This window comes from Oryctolagus cuniculus, chromosome 6, assembly GCF_051225735.1.
Source record: "Oryctolagus cuniculus isolate XC-2025 breed Fujian yellow rabbit chromosome 6, ASM5122573v1, whole genome shotgun sequence".
NCBI lineage: Eukaryota > Metazoa > Chordata > Mammalia > Lagomorpha > Leporidae > Oryctolagus > Oryctolagus cuniculus.
The window spans coordinates 28,443,002-28,467,220 of record NC_142872.1 but is presented as its reverse complement, the minus strand read 5'-3'; the positions used below and the strand labels follow the sequence as shown (position 1 = coordinate 28,467,220).

The following is a 24,219-nucleotide window of genomic DNA, read 5'->3' as shown; positions in this document are numbered from 1 at the left end:
TGCACCACGCTGATCCGGTGGCAGGAGCCAGGTGCTTCTCCTGGTCTCCAATGGGGTGCAGGGCCCAAGGACTTGGGCCATCCTCCACTGCACTCCCTGGCCACAGCAGAGAGCTGGCCTGGAAGAGGGGCAACCGGGACAGAATCCGGCGCCCCGACTGGGACTAGAACCTGGTGTGCTGGCGCCGCAAGGTGGAGGATTAGCCTAGCGAGCCGTGGAGCCGGCAGGGAGCATTTAACTTTATAAGCAGCTGCTAAGGAGCAGTTTAGAACTCAGTAGAACACAACTTATTCACTCTTCAGCATATATGCTACTGTTTTTTTCTGGTTTAGATTTCACAAAATGATATGAGAGAGGAAAGCCTAGAATAAAAGGTTTCATTCTCCCTGCCTTATCAAGACTATTAAAGTAGGGTTGTTATGGTGCAGCAGGTTAAGCCACTGCCTGTGACTCCAGCATCCTATAAGGCTGCTGGTTTGAGCCCTGGCTGCTCCACTTCCAATCCAGCTCTCTGCTAATGCACCTGAGGAAGCAGTAGAAAATGTCCCAAGTGATTGGGCTGCTGCACACAAATGGGAGACCCGGATGAAGTTCTAAGCTCCTGACTTCAGCATGCCCCAGCCCCTGCCATTGAGGCCATTTGGTGAGTAGACCAGTGGCTGGAAGATCTGTCTGTGTAATTGTGCCTTTCAAATAAATAAATCTTTTTTAAAGATGTTATTAAAGACCAAAAGCCATTCCCATGAAATTTATATTTATTAAATAAAAGCTTTCTAAAAAAATAACAAAAGATGTTTTCACTCCAGAGCCTATTCACCTGCCAAATATTTAAATGAAAGGCAGTTCTAAGGAAGCATAACTACACATCATTCTGTTATTTTATTTTAGATGTATGGCCATAAAAAATTTTCCTCCTATAAGATGACAGGCATAATAATGCTATTAATCTAAATTAAAAGGCAATATTTTTCTGAAAAGAAAAAAGCCATTAAAGAAAGACTGAGAAAATCTACTAGTTTATAAATTCCTCTAGGCAAGATGTGTCACCTTCTAATGTCTTTAGCTCCTGTGTGGCACACAATGCCCAGCACATCCTAGGTAATGAAAACTGGCTTGGGGGGGGCAGATGCTTGGCACAGCAGTTAAGATGCCACTCGGGATGCCCATATACCATACAGAGTGCCTGGGTTCGATTCCTGAATCTGGTTCCTAGCTCCAGCTTCCTGCTATGGGAAGCAGCAGATGAGGATGGCTCAATATTTGGGTCCCTGCTACCGAATGGATCTGGATGGAGAGTTCTCCTGGCTTCAGTCTGGCTCTCTTGTCTCTTGTGGGCATTTGAAGATGGAAGATCTCTGTCTCTGTATCACTCAAATAAATAAGTAATTTTTTAATTAAAAAAAATCTTGTTTTGGGTGGAGAAAGTTGGGTTCTACCACAGATCCTAACATCCCCTTTCTCCAAACCTCATTCCTTATTTTTTAAAAATCCCCACAGATTCAACACTTAAAAAATCAAAATACATTTGTTGATTTGAAAGGCATAGTGAGAGAGGGAGAGACCTACAGGTTTGGGTCAAGGTGAAACCAGAAGCCATGAGCTTCTTCTGGGTCTCCAATGTGGGTAGCAGGGGCCCAGCACTTATGCCATCTTCTGCTGCTTTCCCAGACACATTAGGAGGGACCTGGATTGGAAGTGGAATAGCCAGGACTCAAACAGGTGCCCATAGCAGGTGCTGGCACTGCATAGCAGCTACACCACAGTGCTGACCCCAGGTTTTTTACTTTTAAAGTGAGGTGGCTGGACTATTTGGCTTCCAGTATTTTTTCCAGTTCTTAAACTCTAGATGTAAGAAAAAATGCAAACGATTGAGAGATCCCTCCTGTGCAAGTCCTTGACATTGTCTGGACTTCCATTTCCCTGTGTAGTCCCACAGGGGAGTAGTCCCCGGGGAGAATGATCCCTACCCAGCTCTGTCTCCCTCCAGAGGTGTCCAATAGATAAAATGCAATCAAAATTTGGAGACTCATCAGAAGTCCAAGTCCTAGCGAGCAATTGTAGCAGACTATCTGCAGTACCACCATCCAGGCCTCGCTGTGGGCCCAACACACTTGTTTCCTTGCTGCTGGGAGTATGGGCTGTGGGGGGCTCAAAGCCAGGCAACAACTGCAGATGGGGTGGGGGTGAGGGTGAAGAACTGGACCCATTGTCTCCATTTCTTCCCCTGACCGATTCCACTTCTCTTATTCCTCACAGCTCTTGTTCCCAGGAGCTCTCACCAAGAAACCTTGGATCTGCAAAATTGAGTTTCAGAAACTATTTCCTGAGGTACCCAACTCATGACATTACTGCTACAGTACTTCAAAAAAATAATTCATATATATTTGATTGAAACCACACTTCCAGAGCACATAACTTACTAGTCAGTTACAGTATAAAAATCCATCATGGGGATAGAACCCTCCAGGTGACCTAACAATGTCTAGCAGTGCTGGGTTCTGCTTGAATCGGTGTTGTTCCGTGAGTGCCATGGGCACTTAGCTCAGCTGATTCATCACCCTGGACTAATCGGGTCAAGGACATGGGTTTCACTCAAGGTAACATCTCCATTACAAGGCCACACATTTTCCCGATTCTGGACAATGTCCTGCAAATGTGAGCTGTTAGTCATAAGGTATTTATATGCATGTGGGCAGGGGCGTGACTGGCATTAATATTTTTGAGACTGAAAGGTTGTTACCCTGACACTGACACAGCAATACCACATTAGCCATGTTGATTTTCCTGTTGCTAGGCGACTTATCCTCTAGGAAGGGGTTAAGGATGAACTCACTGCTGAGTTCTGCTCTACAGCAAACTACGTTACAGTGGATTCTGCTGGAGGATCCTACTATTTATGCAAACACAAGCCTCACCTCTGACAGGATATCCGAGTGCAGCCTGCAGCCTCTGCAGCTTCCCTGAGATCACATCTCTTCCTTGCTGTCTAGACAACAGGATGGTGGCTGCTTACAAGGTGGCTTCCTCCTTCTCATGCGGGTCTACATGGTCCTAAAGCAGACACACGAGGCAGGATGGGGCACTTGCTGTACAGTCTTCTTCTTTTATTTCTTCCTCCATCCTATGGAAGGACAACCAATAAACCAGCTCAGGCACACAGGACACATGGACAGAGGGATTTTTTATCCAATATCCTTCTTTCAGGGAAGAAAAGGGAAGCATCTCAAGCACACAGAGCACATAGCAAACCTCAGTATCACCAGCAAAAGTCCACTACACGTCAGCAAGTATCTTTAAAAGTTAGTGGAGAGGTAGGTGTTGTGGTGCAAGGGGTTAAGCCATGGCTTGGGGCACCTGCATCCCATATTGGAACATCTGTTCAAGACCTGCCTAGTCTGCTTCCAATCCTGCTCCCTGCTAATACACCTGGGCAACAGGGGATGATGGCCCAAACACTTGAGTTCCTGCCCCCATTGGGAGACCCAGATGGAGTTCTTGGCTCCTGGTTACAGCCTGGCCCGGACAGGGCTGTTACAGCCATTTGGGGAATGAACCAGAGGTTGGAAGATGTCTCTCTGCTGTTCTGCCTTTCAAATAAATAAATAAATAAAGTTTTTATAGTGATGAAAACGGATAGAAATCTGAGCTAGGACTTGGTAAAATGATTAATCAGAAGAAGGATGGCTGCAGGCTTCCTTGGCCTAGTTGTGGCACAATTTCCCAAAGTCAGGCTCCTTGTGGATTTGGGATGTCTATCATTCTTTCCTGTTTGAACCTCTTTGGACACCTACCTCCTCCTCTTTGAAAACTGCCTTGAAAATCCCAGTTCCTCTTCCTTATTTCCTTCCCCATTGTTCTGGCACTCTTTCTGCTGACTACTTTCCCCCTGGAAACTCCATATCATCCCCTTTTAGGCCACAGCGGAGATTAAGTTTGACAGTGGAAAATTATTCTTGCCGAGTGAGTGGTTGGGGAGCTGAAGCAAAAACTGGCACAGAAGAAGTCTCAGTGTGGAGATTTGGAGTTCTAGGCTCGTGTGATGCAGTCAGAGGGAAAACAGCTTCAGAACCTTAGCTGAAGTCTGAGCAAGCTGAAGGGCACATTTGCACGGCAATATCCGAGAAGGCTGCAGAGCTGAACCATTTTTCTACTATTCCAGGAGCAAAACACGCCAAGTCTAAAAAAGAAGGGGAGAGGAGGCTTCAGAGGGTGAAGGGAGAGGGTGCTGAGGTACTAAACATCGCCAGGAGACCCCAGCTCCCCAGATCTTGTCCAGTGCTCTTGAACCTGGACTCTGTTTCTTAGTACTTGCATAATTCATAGTGCTTCCACTCCATCCAGTTCCATCTACAGTGCTCTAGCACTTCCACTCTCAGCCCCTCTTGGACATCTTTGAGAGCCTCTAGAGCTGAGCCCTGTGCCCCTGGAATCCAAGCTGCATCCCACCCTCTGCTGTCCATCTTCTAGAGCAGCTGTCTAACCGCCCAGCACCAGAACTCCCCTCTTATGTTCATCTACACATGCCCCTGATCAGGTCCCTGGCTGCTGCGCACTGGTGGCCTCTTTAGGATCTTGCCTTCTGTGAAGCTGCCTGGGCTGGAGGAGCTGGGCATATGTTGTGTCCCAGGATTCATCTGGGGTTCTGGTGAATTCCTTGTCTCAGTTTTAGGGCACGATACAATCTACCCAGTCATCGTGGATGATCCTTCACACAGTACTTCAATTTTCCATCCTTCTCTCTCCTGCAGCTTTGATAACTGCATTCAGAGGCTAGGGTGCAGGGAAAAGCAGCTCCCCAGGATGCTGTGGTAGTGTTTGGCTTCTTGCGCAACTTGTACTGATTACCAGATAGGCTGGTATTATCCGGGACCTTATGACATACACAACACACCACCACCATCACACCCTTAACACTACAATGTCAAGCAATCCGTGACCTCTGCCGCCTATGAAGAGTCGCTTTTATTCTTTGCTGGACTCCGTGAAAACCCAGGAACGACAGGAAGAGTTCCTCATTTCCTTTTACAGCCCGGTCCTTAAGAAGAAAGGAATGGGCTGAGGAAAAGATGGACTCGAGTGTGGCCTAAGGAACTTCCCTCTTCTCTCTCTGGCTGAGGAACTGAGGGAGGAGAGCCATTTCCGGACGGTGCTCGAACCCCGTAAATCACTCTCGTATTTTTCTTGGCTTTTAAGTTCCCCAGAGACGAGTTGGGCATTCTCCAAAACTCATCTCGGACTCCCCAGGGCCTAGCACAGGCTTTGCGCAGAACAGCCACTGGCGTACATTTCAAACGGACAGCCCTGAGGGGACCAACAGCCCTGCCGTGTCCATCTCGCGGGCAGGCCCCTCAGCCGCACCTCCTTGGCTGCTCCCAGGGGTGGGCAGGGCAGACGCCACTACCCCCACTCCACACACGAGGACGAGCCAGTAACCGCGCAGCTGCCAGCCAGCGTCAAGGCAACTCCCCACGTCGCCCCTCGAAGGGCCTAGCCCCGTTACCTCACAGCGTCTCTGAATGCTCGCGCGCAGAGCCTGCCGGGAGTTGCAGTCCCATATGGGCTGGACTACACTGACCAGCGTGCCCCGCGCTCTGCGCCCCCTTCTCTTTCAGCTTCGGGCTCGGGGGAGGCTCGGCGGACCTGCTGACTAGGAACGGATATGGCGGCCACTCTGGGCAGCGGGGAGCGCTGGACACAAGGTACCGGGTGGGACACCTGGCCGGAGGGTGGGACAGGGCGGCGCTCGGGAAAGATCAGGGTTGGGACTCCTGAGGGAGCAAAAGGGCTGCGATCCGGGGCCCGAGGCGAAGGATGGAGGCTGGGAGAAGATGCTGAACCTGGGTGTCGTTCCGGATGGACTGGACGACCGCCCAGGCAGGGACCGGGATACGGAAACGGGGAAGGTTGGCTGAGGCTGCGGACCGGGCGGGAGCCCAGAGTACCCGGTGACGACTTGTTGCCTCCGGCCCCAGCCCCGCCCCGGCCCTTGCCCCGCCCAAGGCCCGCGGTAGCCCCGGCAGACCGCGCCCGGTGGCCGGAGGGCCCGCCGCAGGCTGCGGGCTCCAGAAGCAACTGACCCTTGGTCCTGGCTTGCCCCTCCAGCCAGCATCAGGACCCATAAGCCGGCCTTTGCCATCCTGCAGGTGGGCAGAAAGTATTGGCCCCGGACCTGTAATGTGTCCCGCGTTGTGCTGCTGATGCTGCAGTGGAAATGTGACAGGCGTGGACCCCTGAGCTACTGAGAGTTTGACGGGTGAACAGCCAGCTACAAAACAGGACCATGAAGTCCTGGGCTGCACACTGACACCCAGCCCAGCCTGCGTGTCCAGCAAGGCTCTGTGGCGAAAGTGTGCCATCATTCGTGATGATGCCTTGGAGTTAGCCGGGCCACCCTGGAGGAAGAGTGTCAAGTGGTAGTCACTGAGGGGTGCTCAGCGGAAGGTGTTTGTAAAACCTAGTCCAGATCCTTCAGACAAGACTTGAGTGCTCTGCCCTCTTGGACTAGATGCCCAGGCCCCTTTTGCATTCCCCAGGCACTGTCATCTGTTCACTCCTCTCCCATTAAACCGCACCCTCTTTGTGGTCTTACCATTCACCCCCTGACCTATCTAGAAGTGTCTTCGTACCTACTAGTTCTGTAATTGTTAGGGTTTTTTTTTTTTAATTTAACTCCTCTCTTCTTGATTTTTTAAGTTTTATTTCTATATTTATTTGAAAGGCAGAGTGAACAGAGAAAGAGGGAGAGACAGAGAGAATGTGAGAAGTAAAGAGAGAGAGAGATCTTCCATCTTCCCAAATGCTCACAACAACTCGGGCTGGGCCAGCAGCGGGACTTCCACCTGGGTCTCTCACAAGGGTGACAAGAACCCATGGACTTGGGCCATCAACTGCTGCTTCCCAGGCACATTAGCAGGAAGCTGGATTAAAAACAGAGATGGGTTTTGATTCCCTGGCACTCCAATATGGGATGCAGGTGTCCCAAACAGCAACTTACCTCTTGTACCACAGTGCCTGTATTTTTAAAGATTTGCTTATTTATTTAAAAGTCAGACTTAGGGAGAGGGAGAGACATCTGCTGGTTCACTCCCCAGATGGCTGCATCAGCCAGGGCTGAGCCAGGCCAAAGTCAGGAGCAAGGAGCTTCATCTGGGTCTCCCACGTGGGTGGCAGAGGCCCAAGTACTTTGAGCAGAGGGTGGCAGAGGCCATCTTCCATTGCTTTCCCAGGCCATTAGCAAGGAGCTAGATTGGAATTGGAGCAGCTGGGACATGAACCAGTGCCCATACAGGTTGCCTCAATGCCGGCCCCTGCCTTTCTACTTTAAATCTTAGGGGTGGGAGGCATTACAACAAAGAATAGTATTTTATGCCTCAGTGTCACTCCTTACAATAGGCTTCCCCCTGGGCTACACTAAAGGCAGGGTATTCAACAGATGCCTCTCGTACCCCTCTTTTGAGACTGATTCAAGAATATTGGCTCTTTCTCTATGTTTCCCTCTATCTTTTTCTGTAACTCTGCTTTTCAAATAGGTAAAATATATCTTTTTTTAAAAAAGAGTATTTGCTGACTACTGTAGAAATAGTGGATATCATTGTAATTGTAATGTACTTCATGTTTCTGGTGTTTATACATTTTTCTTGGTTACTTCCCATACTTCCTGTATTCTTTCCTCAAGGCAGATGGCTAGCATGTGTGGAAGCTTAAAAGTTAGCCTGTTCCTCACACTTACCTGCTCCTCCCTGCAAACAGCCCCCAGTAGTTAAGCCAGGTAGTGAAGTTGATATTCAGGGTCCGAGGGAAGCCTAATGGAGAGGCTACTGCTTTGCAGCGTACATTGACGCAGTTAGAAGAAACAAGTACCCCGAAGACAGAGCTCCTGAGTCTCACGATCCCTGTGGGTGCTCTAACTGCATGAAGGCGCAGAAGGAAAAGCAGTCTGAGAATGAGCGGAATCAGACCCGCCAGGGTGAGGGGACCTCCACTTACACTGAGGAGCAGCTGCTTGGCGTACAAAGGTAAGCGTGTGGTGGAATTAAAGGAGCGACTTTGTGTAAAGTGCTCAGAGAGTGGATGCACAGTGCCAATCCTGCCTGCCGCTGCTGCTGTCAGTATCATTATTGTTGAATCACAAGAGCTTCAGGACCTCACAGGGAGGCGTGTGAGCTGACTGCACTGCCTCTGCCTCAAGAATATAACACGCACCGAGAGGCATTCTGTCCGACAACAGAACGCAGTTCTCTCAAGTACGCATGTCATATTCTTGGGGTTAGCCATATCTTTGGTCATAAAACAAGCCTCAATAAATTTTAAAAGGTTGACATCATTGTTTTCTGAAATCAGTTCTCTTATTAGAGAAAGAAATTTTGGAAATTCACAAATATGTGGAAATTAGGCCACAGATTCCTAGAAAGCAAATAGGTCACAGGATACATTTCAAGGAAAGTTAGAAAATGATTTCAGAATGAAAATCCAACTTAGCAAAATGTTTAGGCTGCAGCTAAAGCACTACTTAGAAGGAAACTTACAGCTGTAAATGCTCACATAAAAAATATCAACCGAATTAAACCTCATATCAATAACCTAATCTTCTATCTCGAGAAATTAGAAACAGAAGAGCAAACTAAACTCTATCAGGAGGATAAAGGAAATACTATAGAGTAGAAATAAATGACATAAAGGATAGAAAACAATAAAGTCAACAAAACCATAAGTTGATTTTTGAAAATATCAACAAAATCGACAAACTGTTAGCTAGACAAGGGGACACAAAGAGAAGACTCAAATAACTAAAGTCAGGAATGACAGAGGGGACATCATTACTGATCTTACAAAAATAATATAGATTATAAGAGAATACCAGGAACAGTCCTGTGACAACCAACTAGACAACCTAGATGAAATGGACATGTACCTTGAAAGATATAAACTCCTGACACTAGCAGCTGGCACTGTAGTACAGTGAGTTAAGCTACCACAGTTTAAAGATAACCACAAGGAAAGAGAGAGAGAACATGAAGTGGTCAGCTGTTTCTTCTGGCTTTGCTGTCCTGTGATTCTTCTCTCAGGATCTTAGCCTGAACCTTGAAGTAAGAATTAGCACACTTGTTCTAGTCACTCGCAGGGATACAGGAAGAATAAACTAGATGTAAAAGTACTTTCCCATCCAGGCATTAAGCTCTGGATGGGAAAAGGATAATGAACTTGAATGCTTCATTGACTTTTTCGCTAACTTGCAGGTTTGTTTTGGGTCTCCCGTTAGAGAGAGATTTGATGTATTCTTTTGCAGTAATTATACAATAGGAGCCTTTGTAGACATACATGTTTCTGAATTTTTTTTAGGATCAAAAAATGCAGAAATTACTACGAAATTCTGGGAGTTCCTCGAAATGCCAGTGATGAAGAGCTTAAGAAAGCTTACCGAAAACTTGCACTGAAATTTCACCCTGACAAGAACTGTGCTCCCGGGGCAACAGATGCCTTCAAAGGTCTGACCCTAAACTGATGCACTGGTGCTTCATGCTGCCCCTGTGGTGACTGCTGACAGCAAACTGCTTTTAGCCTTCCCTGTATCTGTTTTTTTTTTTTTTTTTAATGGTGAAAAAACATACATTCAGAATTAGCCAGCTGAACTCAGTTTAGAGGATCCCAATTTTGTTGGCAACATCCAAAGCATCATAATCAGGACAAACTTACGCTTTCTTCTGTCCGTCAGGCCTGATCGGGGCATTGACCTTGGCCACTTCTGAGTCACTGAGTTTCTTCACTGCCTGTTTGAGCTGGAGCTTGTTGGCCTTGACGGTCACCATGAACACAGTGTGTTATTGTTTTCTGTCTTCTTCATGGCAGACTCGTTGGTCAGTGGAAACCTTATGATGGCATGGTGGTCAAGCTTGTTTCCCCTGGAGGCACTCTTCTGAGGATACTTGGGCTGCCTCCAGAGCAGCAGCGTCTTGGGCCCATGGGTGCTGTTCAGATCCTCTTTTTCATATGTAGCCATGGACACCTCTCAGCGCTGCCTTCTTGACCTTCAAAGCCCTTGCTTTGCCTCTGGCTTTTAGAGGGGCAGGATCTTCCTTCTTTACCTTCATTGCCATTTTGTGTCTGTTTCCTAAGGCCATAAAGGGGTTCTCCTTTATGTGTTCTCCTCCCTGCCAGTCTCTTAGTGATTATCTGTCTAGCTGCCTTCTGCTTTCATCCACTTCCTTAATGTCTCTTGGGAGTTTCTTTGTAATACCTTTAGTACCATTCATTCCTGATTCAGCAGATATTTACTGAAGACCTTCTATGGACCAGTCACTAGAGTGAATAAACATGTGCAGTTCCAGTTAGACAACTTGCGAGGGCCCAGCGTTGTGGTGCAGCAGGTCAAACTGCCACCCGAATCACCGCCATCCCATATGAGCTTTCCCATGCAAGTACTGTTTTGGTCCTGGCTGCTGCACTTCCAGTCTAGCTCCCTGCTAGTGCACCAGGGAAGACAGCAGAAGATGGCCCAAGTGCTTGGGCCCCTGCCATCTGTGTGGGAGACCTGGGTGGAATTCTAGGTTCTTAGCATTGGCTTGGCCCAGCGCTGACCATTGTAGCCATTTGGGGAGTGAACCAGCAGATGGAAAATCTTTCTGTGTCTCTCCCTCTCAAACTGTAACACTGCCTTTCAAATATATAAAATAAGTCTTTGGGGAGAAAAAAAAAAAAAAACTTAGGGGCTGGGAACTGTCGCTCCCCGTCTTCGTGGAGGAACGACACAGGACCCTGCGCTGTTCTTTTGTCTGCTCGGCCCTCCCCGGGTTTGCTGCTGGTCCTTCCCGGGTTGGCTACCGACCCTTCCACCTCCGTGGAAGGGCGGTTCCCCCTAGCCACTTTCCCCACTTCCGCGGGGGAGCGGCACACCGCCGGCCAGCTCTCTTGGGGGCTGCACAGGTGTTCCTTCAGATAGATGTTCCTGGTGCATGTTGTCTCTCTCCTCCTTTATAGTCCTCTTCCGCCAATCCCAACTCGTGCCCACACGCCGAGTACGCTGCTCTCCTCCAATCAGGAGCAGGATCAGCTCCTGGAGGTCATCACTCAAGTTGGCAAGAGGCAGCTGCGTAGAAGCTGTTTCCTCCTCTCCCAGCGCCATATTGTGGGAAAGCAGATGCATAGAATAAGTCTTAATTCCAGTAACTTAGTCTAGTCCAAGTTGCTCCCCACAGGAACTGCTTGCAGGTAGGTCCCAGGCAGCATTCCCAGTGTCTATGGTCATGGACTTCTTTGTTCTTGAAACCCTTATCTTAACATGTTCATATAGGGCCCAGGCTGTGGTACAGTGGGTTGAGCCATGGCCTATGGTACCAGCATCCTATAGGGGAACGAGTTCAAGTCCTAGCCACTCCACTTCCAATCCAGCTCCCTGCTAATGTGTCTGGGAAAGCAGTGGACAATGGTTCAAGTACTTGAGCCCTTGTATCCACATGAGTGACCTGGAAGAAGTTCCTAGCTCCTAGCTTCAGCCTGGCCCAGCCCTGGTCATTATGGCCATTTGGCGAGTGGACCAGTGGATGGAAGGTCTCTTTCTCTTTCTCTTTCTCTTTCTGTTCTTCTCTCTCTCTCTCTCTGTAACTCTGCTTTCAGATAAATAAATAAATCTTAAGAAAAAAGTTCATATGAAAAAGGTGTTACAAAATATGTTAATACAGTTACTGATCAAATCTTTTTTCCATTGATAGCCATGATACTTTCACAAAATATACTCTTGAAAAATATTTTGGACCAAATACATGATTAGAAATCTTAAGAGCTTCACTCACAGGAAAGACATTGATTCAGTCAAGGATCATCAATTGATGCTGGAACCATGGAGTGACAAGTTGTTACATGATTTCAAAGTATTGTCCCACTGAATACTTATTTATGAAGGAGAAGATGTCTCTGTAATAGAGAACTGATTGTCACCACTTTAAACAAGTGATCCAATCTAACACTAAATGGTATACCACCTATATAGTATTCTGAACAAAATGTTTGGTGTGGATCTAATAATGAGGAAACAATCAGAATGTATGACATTCTACAAGAGTACTAACCTAGTCTTCAAAGAATTTCATGTAATCAAAAACAAAAAAGGTAAAACTGCTCTAGATTAAAAGACAATCAAGAGACATAAAACCAGGGCTGGTGCTGTGGTATAGCGGGTAAAGCTGCCGCCTGCAGTGCCAGCATCCCATATGGGTACCAGTTCGAGTCCTGGCTGCTCCACTTCCAATCCAGCTCTCTGCTATGGCCTGGGAAAGCAGTAGAAGATGGCCCAAGTTCTTGGGTCCCTGTACCCATGTGGAAGACCCAGAAGAAGCTCCTGGCTCCTGGCTTTGGATAGGCACAACTCTGGCCCTTGTGGCTATCTGGGGAGTCAACCAGAGGATAGAAGACCTTTCTCTCTCTCTCTCTGCCTCTGCCTCTCTGTAACTCTTTTGAATAAATCTTTAAAAAAAAAAAGACATAAAACCAAATGCAATATTTGGATTTTTCATGGATATATTACATGATAATGATTCTTTTTTGTTAAAGATTTATTTGAGGCCGGCGCCGTGGCTCAATAGGCTAATCCTCCACCTTGCGGCGCCGGCACACCGGGTTCTAGTCCCGGTCGGGGCGCCGGATTCTGTCCCGGTTGCCCCTCTTCCAGGCCAGCTCTCTGCTATGGCCAGGGAGTGCAGTGGAGGATGGCCCAGGTGCTTGGGCCCTGCACCCCATGGGAGACCAGGAGAAGCACCTGGATCCTGGCTCCTGCCATCGGATCAGCGCGGTGCGCCGGCTGCAGCGGCGGCCATTGGAGGGTGAACCAACGGCAAGGGAAGACCTTTCTCTCTCTGTCTCTCTCACTGTCCACTCTGCCTGTCAAAAAAAAAAAAAAAAAAAAAAAAAAAAAAAAAAAAAGATTTATTTGAAAGGCAGGGTTACAGAGAGAGAGAGGAAGACATTCCATCTGCTGATTCGTCCCCCAAATGGCCACAATGGCTGAGAAGCCAGGAACCCAGAGCTTCTAGATTTCCCATGTGGGTACAGGGACCCAAGCACTTGGACCATCCTCTGATTCTTTTCCAGGCACATTAGCAGGGAACTGGATCAGAAGCAGAGCAGTCGGGAATTGAAATGGCACCCATATGGGATGCCAGTGTCACAGGTGGCAGCTTAACCCATTATGCCATAACACCGGCCCTGATAATGATTCCTGATAGTTATGATAATGGTATGACAATTGTGATCATGAAGGAGAATGTCTTTGGAAATGTATACTGAAGTATTTACGGGTAAAGGTCATAATATCTGCAAGCCCACTTTCAAATATTCAGTAAAGGAAAATTTTACATATAAATGTACATATGTATATATATATATATATAGAGAGAGAGAGAGAGAGAGGTGGGGGTAACAATATGGCAAATAGTTTATATGTTTTACTACTAATAGTTTATATGTTTTACTACTTTTATCAATTTTTCTGTGGGTTTCATATTTTTCAAAAAGAAAACAAGGGGCCAGTGTTGTGGCATAGTGGGTTAAGCTACAACCTGAAACTCCAGAATCCCATATGGGTGCTGCTTCAAGTCCCAGCAGCTCCACTTCCAATCCAGCTAATGTGCCTGGGAAAAGTAGCAGAATGTGGCTCAAGTGCTTGAACCCCTGCCTCCCACATGGGAGACCAGGAAGAAGTTCTGGTCTCCTGGCTTTGGCCTGGCCCAACCCTGGCTGTTGTGGCTATCTGGGGAGTGAACCAGCAGACTGAAGATATCCCTCTCCCTCTCCCTCTCCCTCTCCCTCTCCCTCTCCCTCTCCCTCTCCCTCTCCCTCTCCCTCTCCCTCTCCCTCTCCCTCTCCCTCTCCCTCTCCCTCTCCCTCCCTGTAACTCTTTCAAATAAATACATATTAAAAAAAAATGGGGGCCAGTGCTGTGGTATAATAGGTTAAGCATCCACCTGCAGTGCAAGCATCCCATATGGGCACCGGTTTGAGACTCAGCTGCTCCACTGCTGATCCAACTCCCTGCTGATGGCCTGGGAAAGTGGTGGAAGATGGCCCAAGTGCTTGGGCCCCTGCACCCACGTGGGAGACCCAGAAGAAGCTCCTGGCTCCTGGCTCTGGATCATTCTGGCTCTGGCTGTTGTGGCCATTTGGGGAGTGAACCAGCTCATGGAAGACCTCTCTCGCTGCCTCTCCCTCTCTGTAACTCTGCCTCTCAAATAAATAAGTATTTTTTTAAAAAGTAAAAAAAATTGATAGATCTAGAAAATTTTATTTATTTTTAATTAATTTACTTACTTACTTATTTATTTACAGAGAGGCAGAAGCAGAGAGAGATATCTTACATCTGCTGGTTCACTCCCCAAATGGCTGCAACAGCCGGAGCTGGCTGATCTGGAGCGAGGAGCACGAGAACTTGTGCTCTTCCAGTGCTTTCCCAGGCCATTAGCAGAGAGTTGGATTGAAAGTGGAACAGCCAGGTCTCGAACTGGCACCCATATGGGATGCTGGCCCTGCAGGTGGCAGCTTTACCTGCTGTGCTACAGTGCTGGCCCTGGAAATTTATTTTTTTTTTAAAGATTACAAGTGGCAGCTTAACCTAATGTGCCACAATGCTAGCCCTGAGAACATATTTTTGATGAAAGAAGAGTGTGGGCTCTTTGGAAGAAATTTACTTAACATGTCTGGGATTTGCAGTGATTGGCAACCTGACCTGCAGAAGGGGATGTCCTAACTTCCAGGTCCCTGAGATGGTTCAAGGACTGTTGCTTGGGAGTTAACTCTCACTCTAGTAGTTGTTCTTAAGTTACCTGATTACAGAGTTGTTGTTTCTGGCTTAGCAAACTAAATCATAGAAAAGTGCAAAGCGGGCCAGTGCCATGGCTCACTTGGTTAATCCTCCACCTGTGGTGCTAGCATCTCATATGGTCACCAGGTTCTAGTCCCGGTTGCTCCTCTTCCAGTCCAGCTCTCTGCTGTGGCCCAGGAGGGCAATGGAGGATGGCCCAGGTGCTTGGGCCCCTGCACCCGCATGGGAGACCAGGAGAAAGCAGCTGGCTCCTGGCTTCGGATCAGCGCGGTGCTGGCCATAGCGGCCATTTGGGGAGTGAACCAACAGAAGGAAGACCTTTCTCTCTGGCTGTCTCTCTCTCACTATGACTCTACCTGTGAAAGAGAAAGAAAGAGAGAAAGAGAGAGAGAAAGAGAGAGGGAAAGAGAGAAAAAGGGAAAGAGAGAAAAAGAGGGAAAGAGAGAAAAAGAGGGAAATAGAGAAAAAGGGAGAGAGGGAAGGAAGGAAGGAAGGAAGGAAGGAAGGAAGGAAGGAAGGAAGGAAGGAAGGAAGGAAGGAAGAAAGGAAGGAAAGAAAGAGAGAAAGAAAGAGAGAGAGAGAAAGAGGGAGAGAAAGAAAGAGAGAAAGAGAGCAAAGCAAGCACTTTGGGGGTTGTCTAGGCTGAGCACCTCTCCTTGGGCTCCTGTGAAGTTGTCCAGTACCAACTAAGTCATCGCTGGGCTTCTCATCACTGCTGGTGTTATTACCCTCTGCACAGCACGGACTGCATGTTCATGTGTTTCTTCTTGCTGTTGCAGCCATAGGAAATGCCTTTGCAGTCCTGAGCAATCCTGACAAGAGACTTCGCTATGATGAATACGGAGATGAGCAGGTGACCTTCACAGCCCCTCGAGCCAGATCTTATAATTATTACAGGGACTTTGAAGCTGATATCACTCCGGAAGAGCTGTTCAACATCTTCTTTGGAGGACATTTCCCTACAGGTTAGTATCCCCAAATACTTGCTTTATTTTTTTTTTTTTTAATTCTTTATTTGAAAGGCAGTTATAGAGGAAGAGAGAATTATCTTCCATTTGCTGGTTCAGTACCCAAACGGCCATGACGGCTGAGGGTCAAGCTGAAGCCAGGAGCCAGGAGCTCCATCTGAGTCTCATGCATGGGTGCAGGGGCCCAAGGACTTTGACCCTCTTCCACTACCTTCCTTTGTACATTAGCAAGGAGCTGGACTGAAAACGGAGCAGCCGAGACTTGAACCGGCCTTCATGTGAAATGCTGGTATCATAGGCAGCATTTTTTTTTTTTTTTTTTTTTTTTGACAGGCAGAGTTAGACAGTGAGAGAGAGAGACAGAGAGAGAAGGTCTTCCTTCCATTGGTTCACCCCCCAAATGGCTGCTACGGCTGGCGTGCTTTGCCATTCCGAAGCCAGGAGCCAAGTGCTTCCTCCTGGTCTCCCATGCGGGTGCAGGGCCCAAGCACTTGGGCCATCCTCCACTGCCTTCCCCGGCCACAGCAGAGAGCTGGACTTGAAGAGAGGCAACTGGGATAAATCCGGCACCCTGACCGGGACTAGAACCCGGGGTGCCAGCGCCACAGACGGAGGCTTAGCCTAGTGAGCCGTGGCACTGGCCATAGGCAACATCTTAACTTGCTGTACCACAATGCTGGCCCCAAAATATTGATTCTTAAAAATATTTATTAGGGGACTAACACTGGAGTGTAGCAAGTTAAGTAAGTTGCCACCTGCAATGCCAGCATTCCATATGGGTGCCAGTTTGAGTCCCGGCTGTTCCACTTCCAATCCAGCTCCCTTCTAGTGTACCTAGGAAAGCAGTGGACAATGGTCCAAGTCCTTGAGCCCCTGCACCCATGTGGGAGACCCAGATGGAGCTCTTGGCTCCTGGCTTCAGTCTGGCTATCACAGCCATTTATGGAGTGAACTAGTGGATGGAAGATCTCTCTTTCCAGTTCTCCCTCTTTCTCTGTAATTCTGCCTTTCAAGTAAATTTAAAAAAACAAAATCTTTAAAAAAAATTACTTATTGGGGTGGGTGTTGTGGTATAGCAGGTTAAGTCACTGCTTGGAATGCCCTTAGCTCATATTGAAATTCTGGCTACTCTGCCTTTCAAATAAATAAATAAATAGGGGGATGGTGCTATGGCATAGTGGGTTAGTCCTCCACCTGCAGTACCAGCATTCCATGGGGGCTCCAGTTGTAGCCCTGGCTGCTCCTCTTCTGATCCAGCTCTCTGCTGTGGCCTGGGAAGGCAGTGGAGGATGGCCCAAGTGCTTGAGACCCTGCACCTGTGTGGGAGACCTGGAAGAGTCTCCTGACTCCTGGCTTCGGATAGGCCCAGCTCAGGTCGATGTCGCCATTTGGGGAGTGAACTAGCAGATGGAAGACCTTTCTCTCTGTTTCTCCTTCTTACTGTCTGTAACTCTACCTCCCAAATAAATAAACAAATAAAATCTTCAAAAAAATAAATCTTTATTTGAAAACAAATTGTTTATGGCTCAGCAAGCTCCTGTTTGAAGATCTGAATAGAGGGACAATAGTAGGATGGAAACTGCAAGAATTTGGAATCAGGGGTCAGTGTTGTGGCATGGTGAGATAAGCTGCCACCTGCAATGCCAGAATCCCATACCAGAATACCAGTTCAAGTCCTGGCTGCTCTGCTTCCAATACAGTTCCTTGCTAACGCACCTGGGAAAGCAGTGGACGATGGCCCAAGTACTTGGGCCCCTGCCACCCATATGGGAGACCAGAAATATATTTAGCTCTGCTGACTTATTATTTATTATTTTATTTTATTTGAGAGAGAGAGAGGGAGAGAGATCTTCCATCCACTGATTTACTCCCCAAATGCCTACAACAGCCTGGGCTAGGCTAGGCTGAAGCCAGGAGCCCAGAGCTTCATCCATTTCACATGGGTGGTAGTTACACAAGTAATTGAGCACTCCCAGGATGCTTTAGCAGGAAGCAGAATCGGAAGCAGAGGCGGGACTTGATCCCAGGCACTCTGATGTGGGATGCAGGCATCCAAGCAGAAGCTTAACCTGACTTCATTTAAATGATTCTTTGCAACCAGTGGGTGGGAGAACTCTGAAACACTAGAAGAGAGAGTGGGCCATGAATCTGATCTGGCATGCTAATGTGTGCCTCTGTGCCCAATACCAGATTATGTCACTGGTATCTTCAATAGCAACTCACAAAATACAGTTTACTTCCTGGGCATTAAACTATCCCAGCTTCCAACTCTCTGGTGGGTACTCTCTTTTATCTTTATTTATTTATTTTTTATTTATTCACTTTAAAGTTAGAGTTACACACAGAGAGAAGAAGAAGCAGAGAGAGAGAGAGAGAGAGAGAGAGAGAGAGAGAGAGGTCTTCCATCCGCTGGTTCACTCCCCAATTGGCAGCAGCGGCTGCAGCTATGCTGATCTGAAGCCAGGAGCCAGGAGCCTCTTCTGAGTCTCCCACGCGGGTACAGGGGTCCGAGGACCTGGGCCATCTTCTACTGTTTTCCCAGGCCATAGCAGAGAGCTGGATTGGAAGTGAAGTAGCTGGGTCTCGAACCAGCACCCATATGGGAGGCCAACACTGCAGGCAGCAGCTTTACCCACTACACCACAGCGCTGGCCCCTCTTTTATCTTTATAAAAGCTATTTTGCAACAATGATAATAATAGGCATTTTGGGGCCAGTGCCATGGCTCACTTGGTTAATCCTCCGCCTGCAACACCAGCATCCCATATGGGCACCAAGTTCTAGTCCCAGTTGCTCCTCTTCTAGTCCAGCTCTCTGCTGTGGCCCGGGAGGGCAGTGGAGGATGGCCCAAGTGCTTGGGCCCCTGCACCCGCATGGGAGACCAGGAAGAAGCACCTGGCTCTTGGCTTCGCATCAGCATAGCTCTGGCCATAGCAGCCATTTGGGGGGTGAACCAACAGAAGGAAGACCTTTCTCTCTGTCTCTCTCTCACTGTCTATAACTCTGTCAAATAAAAAATAAAATAAATAGCCATTTTAATATTTATTTATAAAGCATTTAAAAATCAAATTCTCACAGCAAACCTGTGAAGTACATATTATCAGCCCCATTTTTCCGACTTGTCTCAAACTCATTCAACTGATTCCAAATTCTTTTTTTCCTTAAAATTTATTTATTTATTTTTTTGAAAGGCAGGGATGAGAGAAATAAAGATCTTCTATCTGCTGTTTCAGTCCCCCAAATAACCACATCACCCAGGTCTGGCCCAGGCTGAGGCTAGAAGCCAGAACTCCATCTGGGTCTCTCATGTGGGTGAAAAGTGCTGTCTGTCTTATTTTTCTACTTGGTAAATTCGGGCAATACTGAATTCTTAAAGAACCTAGTTGGGGTAAGAACCTTGAAAAAGGCAAGGAAAGGGGCCAGCACTGTGGCATAGCAGGTAAAGCCATTGCCTGCAGTGTCAGCAGCCCATATGGGTGCCCGTTCGAGTCCCAGCTGCTCCACTTCTGATCTAACTCTGTGCTATGGCCTGGGAAAGCAGTGGGAGAAGACCCAAGTGCTTGGGCCCCCACACCTGCATGGAAGATCGGATGAAGCTCCTGGTTCCTGGCCTCGAATCGGCCCAGCTCCAACCATTCCTGCCACCTGGGGAGTGAACCAGCAGATGGAAGGCCCTTCTCTCTTTGCCTCTGCCTCTCTGTAACTCTGCCTCTCAAACAAATAAATAGATCGTTTTTCAAGAAAAGAAAAAGGCAAGGAAAGAGTGTTTAACATTTCTTAAGCAATTGGTTTTCTTTCTTTTTCAGGAAATATTCATATGTTTTCAAATGTGACAGATGACACTCACTATTATCGCAGGCGGCACCGACGTGAAAGGACACAGACACAGAAGGAAGAAGAAGAAGAAAAACCTCAGGTGCTGAGGGAGGAGAGGACAGCAGCCTCTCCCACAGTTATACAGAGCCTGCCCTTTCGATGCACAGTCAAGTTTCAGAAGTTAAAATAAGAAATGTTGCTAAAATGTGCTTGAGGAAAGCAGAGGCAATGGTAACAAGAGCTGGATAATCGGCCCCAGTGGGCCACAGTGGGACCCACCCCTACCCATTCTTTGGAGGCTTCCTTGGATATCAGTTCCCCTGAGGAGCTGTCTTGATCAAGGTTTTCTTGAGCAGAATATAGGAACCCTCTTCATAATATCCAGAACTAAAGAGGGCTTAAAGTAAGGAATCAAGGGGAAGAAGCCTGGTTGGACTCCTGACAGGCTCCCACAGCTCTGCCCAGGCCCAGGTCTGTCCACGGTGCCTGAGGGTGTGTGTCCCTTCTTCCAGTGGCAGCCTTGTGGGGAAGGTAGATGACTCTCAGCCTGAAATTCCTATGAGGGAGAGTGTGACTATGTCTCCTGGAGTCAGATGTCTCCCAAACCCAGTCAGCTGCAGCCAAGGCCACAGAGTTGTCTGATAACCAGCATGGCTCTAGAGCCTGCACCCATTCTCCTAGGGCTGTCTGCTTCATTGGTCTTCTCAAAGGAGGCCGCAGAAGGATTACTGGGTGCTGATTGTCAGGGGGGTTGTGGGGGGCTGCCTTCAGCCTCCCCTCAGGTTAAATAAGGGTTGTTAGTGTTTCTCGGCAGAAAGTACAGCCTTCCCAGAAAACCGACACCAAATATTGTTTTCTCTTTCAGACTACATATTCTGCTTTTATTCAGTTACTTCCTGTCCTTGTGATTGTGATCATATCTGTTGTTACTCAGCTGCTGGCTGCGAACCCCCCATACAGTCTATTCTATAAGTCGTAAGTCAGATACTTATAAATCTTTCTTAATAACAATCTGGAGGGTAAATTGCTTGAAGGTTTTGTTGATGTGATACATTCCTATCATTTTGCTTCACCTTTCACTGTAGAAAACACTGATTTTATGTTTAAAGGAACAGGTGAGTGAGTGGGGAGTGTGGTTAGCCTCTTGTGTCTAGTGGGTGGATTGTTTTGTTCTACAGTGCCATCGTTTGGTCAGCTGCAGAATAGCAGTAACTGGTTTCTGAAGGAGCAGTAGAGTACTTGAAGCTCAGACTAAATCCTTAACACCATGGTAGAGTTGGAAGGAAAAGAGCCTGTTGAACTTGTGATAGGATTACAGGCTTCTATGGGTCTGGGAGCAAAGTAACTGGGATCCAGTATTATTTCCAATTTTAAAAATTGCTTTTGTTAGACCGTAGTTTCACATTTCTTTACTTTTGCTAAAAATAAACTTCTTTATAATGCTTGTTATTGCATGCAAATTATAAAGTCTGATAGGAATTTTATAAAAATTTATTCAATTAATTGTTTCAGTTAATCCAGTTCTCAAATTTTGGTCCCCAGGCCAGCATCATCCCATCAGTGGCAGCAGGTTATAAATGCAGACTCCAGACCCACTCCATAGCCCGAATCAGAAGCTCTGGGGGTAGTTCTGGGTCCACACTGAGGGTAGAGAATCACTGGATTCCTCTTTACTGATAATGAGTATGAGGTGTTACTCATTATTATAGTTTAGTGGACAGAAATCTTTAAAAAGTGGAGTTTCTGGGGGCAATTCTGTCTATGGACAGAGGCTATTGCTCTCTTCCTTTTCCTAGAGCAAAGCTGAGGTTCAGAGAGAGATTATTATCTTCAATTTTCATTTTATTTGAAAAGCAGAGAGACAGATCATCCATCTGCTAGTTCACTCCCAGTGCTGGGTTGGTCTCCCATGTGGGTGGCAGGGATAACCAAGTATCTTAGTCACCATCTGTTGCCTCCCAGAATATGCATTAGCAGGAAGATGGATAGGAAGCGGAGTACTCAAGACTCATGACTAGAACCAGGCCCTCGGATATGGGATGCAGGCTTTGAACCCACTGCACCTCAATACCCGCCCCTCAGAGAGGTTATGGCCACAGGATGCTCTGGCCTGATTCCCACTGTTTCCCAGATTCCCATGGTACTCCAACTTCATTTCTTGTTAGGCCAGTGGGGCTAGTCAGGATCTTCTCTGCTAACTCCTTCCCAGAGTGAGATGGGAGCAGTCACAGCCTGAGCTCTAAGATATTTGGCAAGATCCCTAAGTAGATAAATTATAAAGAAGATTGGGAAAAGGCCAAATATAACTCCTTTAAGATGGAATTTTTCCAGTCTGAATAAAATCAGCCTAGATTTGGCACCCTGTCATCACATTGCTTTTTTGTTTTTGTTTGTTTTTTTGTTTGTTTGTTTTAAGATTTATTTATTTATTTATTTTGGAAGGCAGAGTTAGAGAGGCAGAAGTGGGGGGGGTGTCTTCCGTTTGCTGATGGAATGGCCGCAAAAGGCATAGCTGGGCCAATCTGAAGCCAGGAGCCTGGAGCTTCTTCCAGGTTTCCCATGTAGGTGCAGGGGCCCAAGGTCTTGGGTCATCTTCCACTGCTTTCCCAAGCCACAGCAGAGAGCTAGATCAGAAGTGGTGCAGCTGGGTCTCAAACCGGTGTGCCCATATTGGAGGCCGGCACTGCAGGCAGCAGCTTTACCTGCTACGCCACAGCGCTGGCCCCTCATCACATTGTTTTAACTTGAATTTGAGCTCCCTTCTCTACTTTCTTATTATTAGAATTTAGTCAACTTATACTTCTGAATGTTTCTAAGTACCAGGTACCATTGGATGTATTAGATCTACAGAGAATTAGCCCTGAAGTATCACTGAAATCTTTTGTCTGAGTCTTTGCAGCTCACTTAGTAGCAAAGTATGAAGCACTGTAAAATTTTTTAAAAGTTCATTTATTTTTGTTTATTTGACAGAGCAACAAAAAGAAAGAGAGATCTTTGTCCACTGGTTCATTCCCCAAACGCCCCATAAAAGCCAGGGCTGGGCCACGCCAAAACCAGCAGCTAGGAATTCATTGCAGGTCTTCTACATAGGTAGCAGGGATCCAAGCACTTCAGCAATCATCTGCTGCCTCCCAGGGTGTGCATTAGCAGGAAGCTGGATTGGAAGTGCAGGCAGAACTCAATCCCAGACACTCCAATATGGGATGCAGGTCTCCCAAGGGGAACTTAACCTACTACACCACAATGCCTGCCCCTGAAGTGCCTTTTTTTTTTTTTTTTTTTTTTTTTTGACAGGCAGAGTGGGCAGTGAGAAAGAGAGACAGAGAGAAAGGTCTTCCTTTGCCATTGGTTCACCCTCCAATGGCTGCCGCAGCTGGCGCGCTGCGGCTGGCGCACTGCGCTGATCCGATGGCAGGAGCCAGGTACTTATCCTGGTCTCCCATGGGGTGCAGGGCCCAAGCACCTGGGCCATCCTCCACTGCCTTCCCGGGCCACAGCAGAGAGCTGGCCTGGAAGAGGGGCAACCGGGACAGAATCCGGAGCCCCGACCGGGACTAGAACCCGGTGTGCTGGCGCCGCAAGGCGGAGGATTAGCCTAGTGAGCCGCAGCGCCGGCCTCTGAAGTGCTTTCGAAAACATTATTGGGATAGGGGCTGGCGCTGGGGCATAGCAGGTAAAGCCGCTGCCTGTAGTGCTGGCATTGCATATGGGCACCAATTCAAGTCCTGGCTGCTCCACTTCCGATCCAGCTCTCTGCTGTGGCCTGGGAAAGCAGTAGATGATGGCCCAAGCACTTGGGCCACTGCACACACATGGGAGACCCAGAAGCTCCTGTCTGCTGGCTTTGGATTGGCACAGCTCCAGCCATTGCAGCCAATTAGGGAGTGAACTGGGGGATGGAAGACACCTCTCTCTCTCTCTCTCTCTCTCTCTCTCTGCCTCTCCTCCTCTCTCTTTGTAACTCTTTCAAATAAGAAAATAAATCTTCAAAAAAAAATGATTGGTGCTGTGGCATTCCCTGCTGATGTGCCTGGGAAAGCAGAGGAGGATGACCCAAATGCTTGGGCCCCTGCACCCATGTGGGAGACCCAGATGAGGCTCCTGATGCCTGCCTCTGAATTGGCCCAGTCCTGGCTATTGCCACCATTTAAGGAATGAACCCAAAGGTGGAATCTTTCTCTCTCTAACTCTGCCTTTCAAATAAATAAATAAATTTTTAAAAATAAAGTAAAATAAAAAATTATTATTATTTTTTAGTTTGAGAGGCAGAGAGCTCCCATCTACTGGTTCACTGCCCAAATACCTGCAATGGATAGGAGAGGGGCACAAAGTTGTGAGCCAGGAACTCAGTATTTTCCTAAATCCCATGAGGATGGCAGGAACCTAAACACTTGAGCCATCATTGTTGCCTTCCCAGGAAGCTGGAATCCGGACCTGGAGCCAGGGAATCAAACCTAGGCACTCCAATATGAGATACAGGTTCTAAGCAGCATCTTAACTGCTAGGCCAAACACCTACCCCTGAAGTACTTTTTATATATCCTAAAAATTGATTCTAGATTGGTATAAGATATTTGGTTTTGCAAATAGTTTACTGTAACATTAATCAGTACATTCAACCAACATTTACA

General features: G+C 47.4%; 1 protein-coding gene and 1 long non-coding RNA gene across 5 annotated transcripts in view; one reads left to right on the top strand and one right to left on the bottom strand.

The window, feature by feature from the left end:
* The window catches only part of LOC103347886 (uncharacterized), a 57,403-nt gene extending 51,775 nt beyond the window's left edge, over positions 1-5,628 (bottom strand). For 2 of the 3 annotated variants that reach the window (XR_016236195.1, XR_011389756.2), the window contains exons 1-3: positions 5,501-5,628; positions 3,792-4,177; positions 2,916-3,121 (exon numbers count right to left, since the gene is read on the bottom strand). This is a non-coding gene — a long non-coding RNA (uncharacterized LOC103347886). Of the gene's footprint in view, positions 1-2,915; positions 3,122-3,791; positions 4,178-5,358 lie in introns of those variants that run through there. The other variant, XR_011389750.2, reaches the window with a different exon arrangement.
* Positions 5,561-24,219, top strand: part of DNAJC18 (DnaJ heat shock protein family (Hsp40) member C18) — a 28,040-nt gene continuing 9,381 nt past the window's right edge. For both annotated transcript variants that reach the window (XM_002710248.6, XM_070076192.2), the window contains exons 1-6: positions 5,561-5,699; positions 7,829-8,015; positions 9,340-9,485; positions 15,586-15,771; positions 19,580-19,689; positions 20,455-20,564. In XM_002710248.6, coding sequence (XP_002710294.3) covers positions 5,660-5,699; positions 7,829-8,015; positions 9,340-9,485; positions 15,586-15,771; positions 19,580-19,689; positions 20,455-20,564 — 779 coding nt within the window. In that variant the 5' untranslated portion in view covers positions 5,561-5,659. The remainder of the gene's footprint in view (positions 5,700-7,828; positions 8,016-9,339; positions 9,486-15,585; positions 15,772-19,579; positions 19,690-20,454; positions 20,565-24,219) is intronic.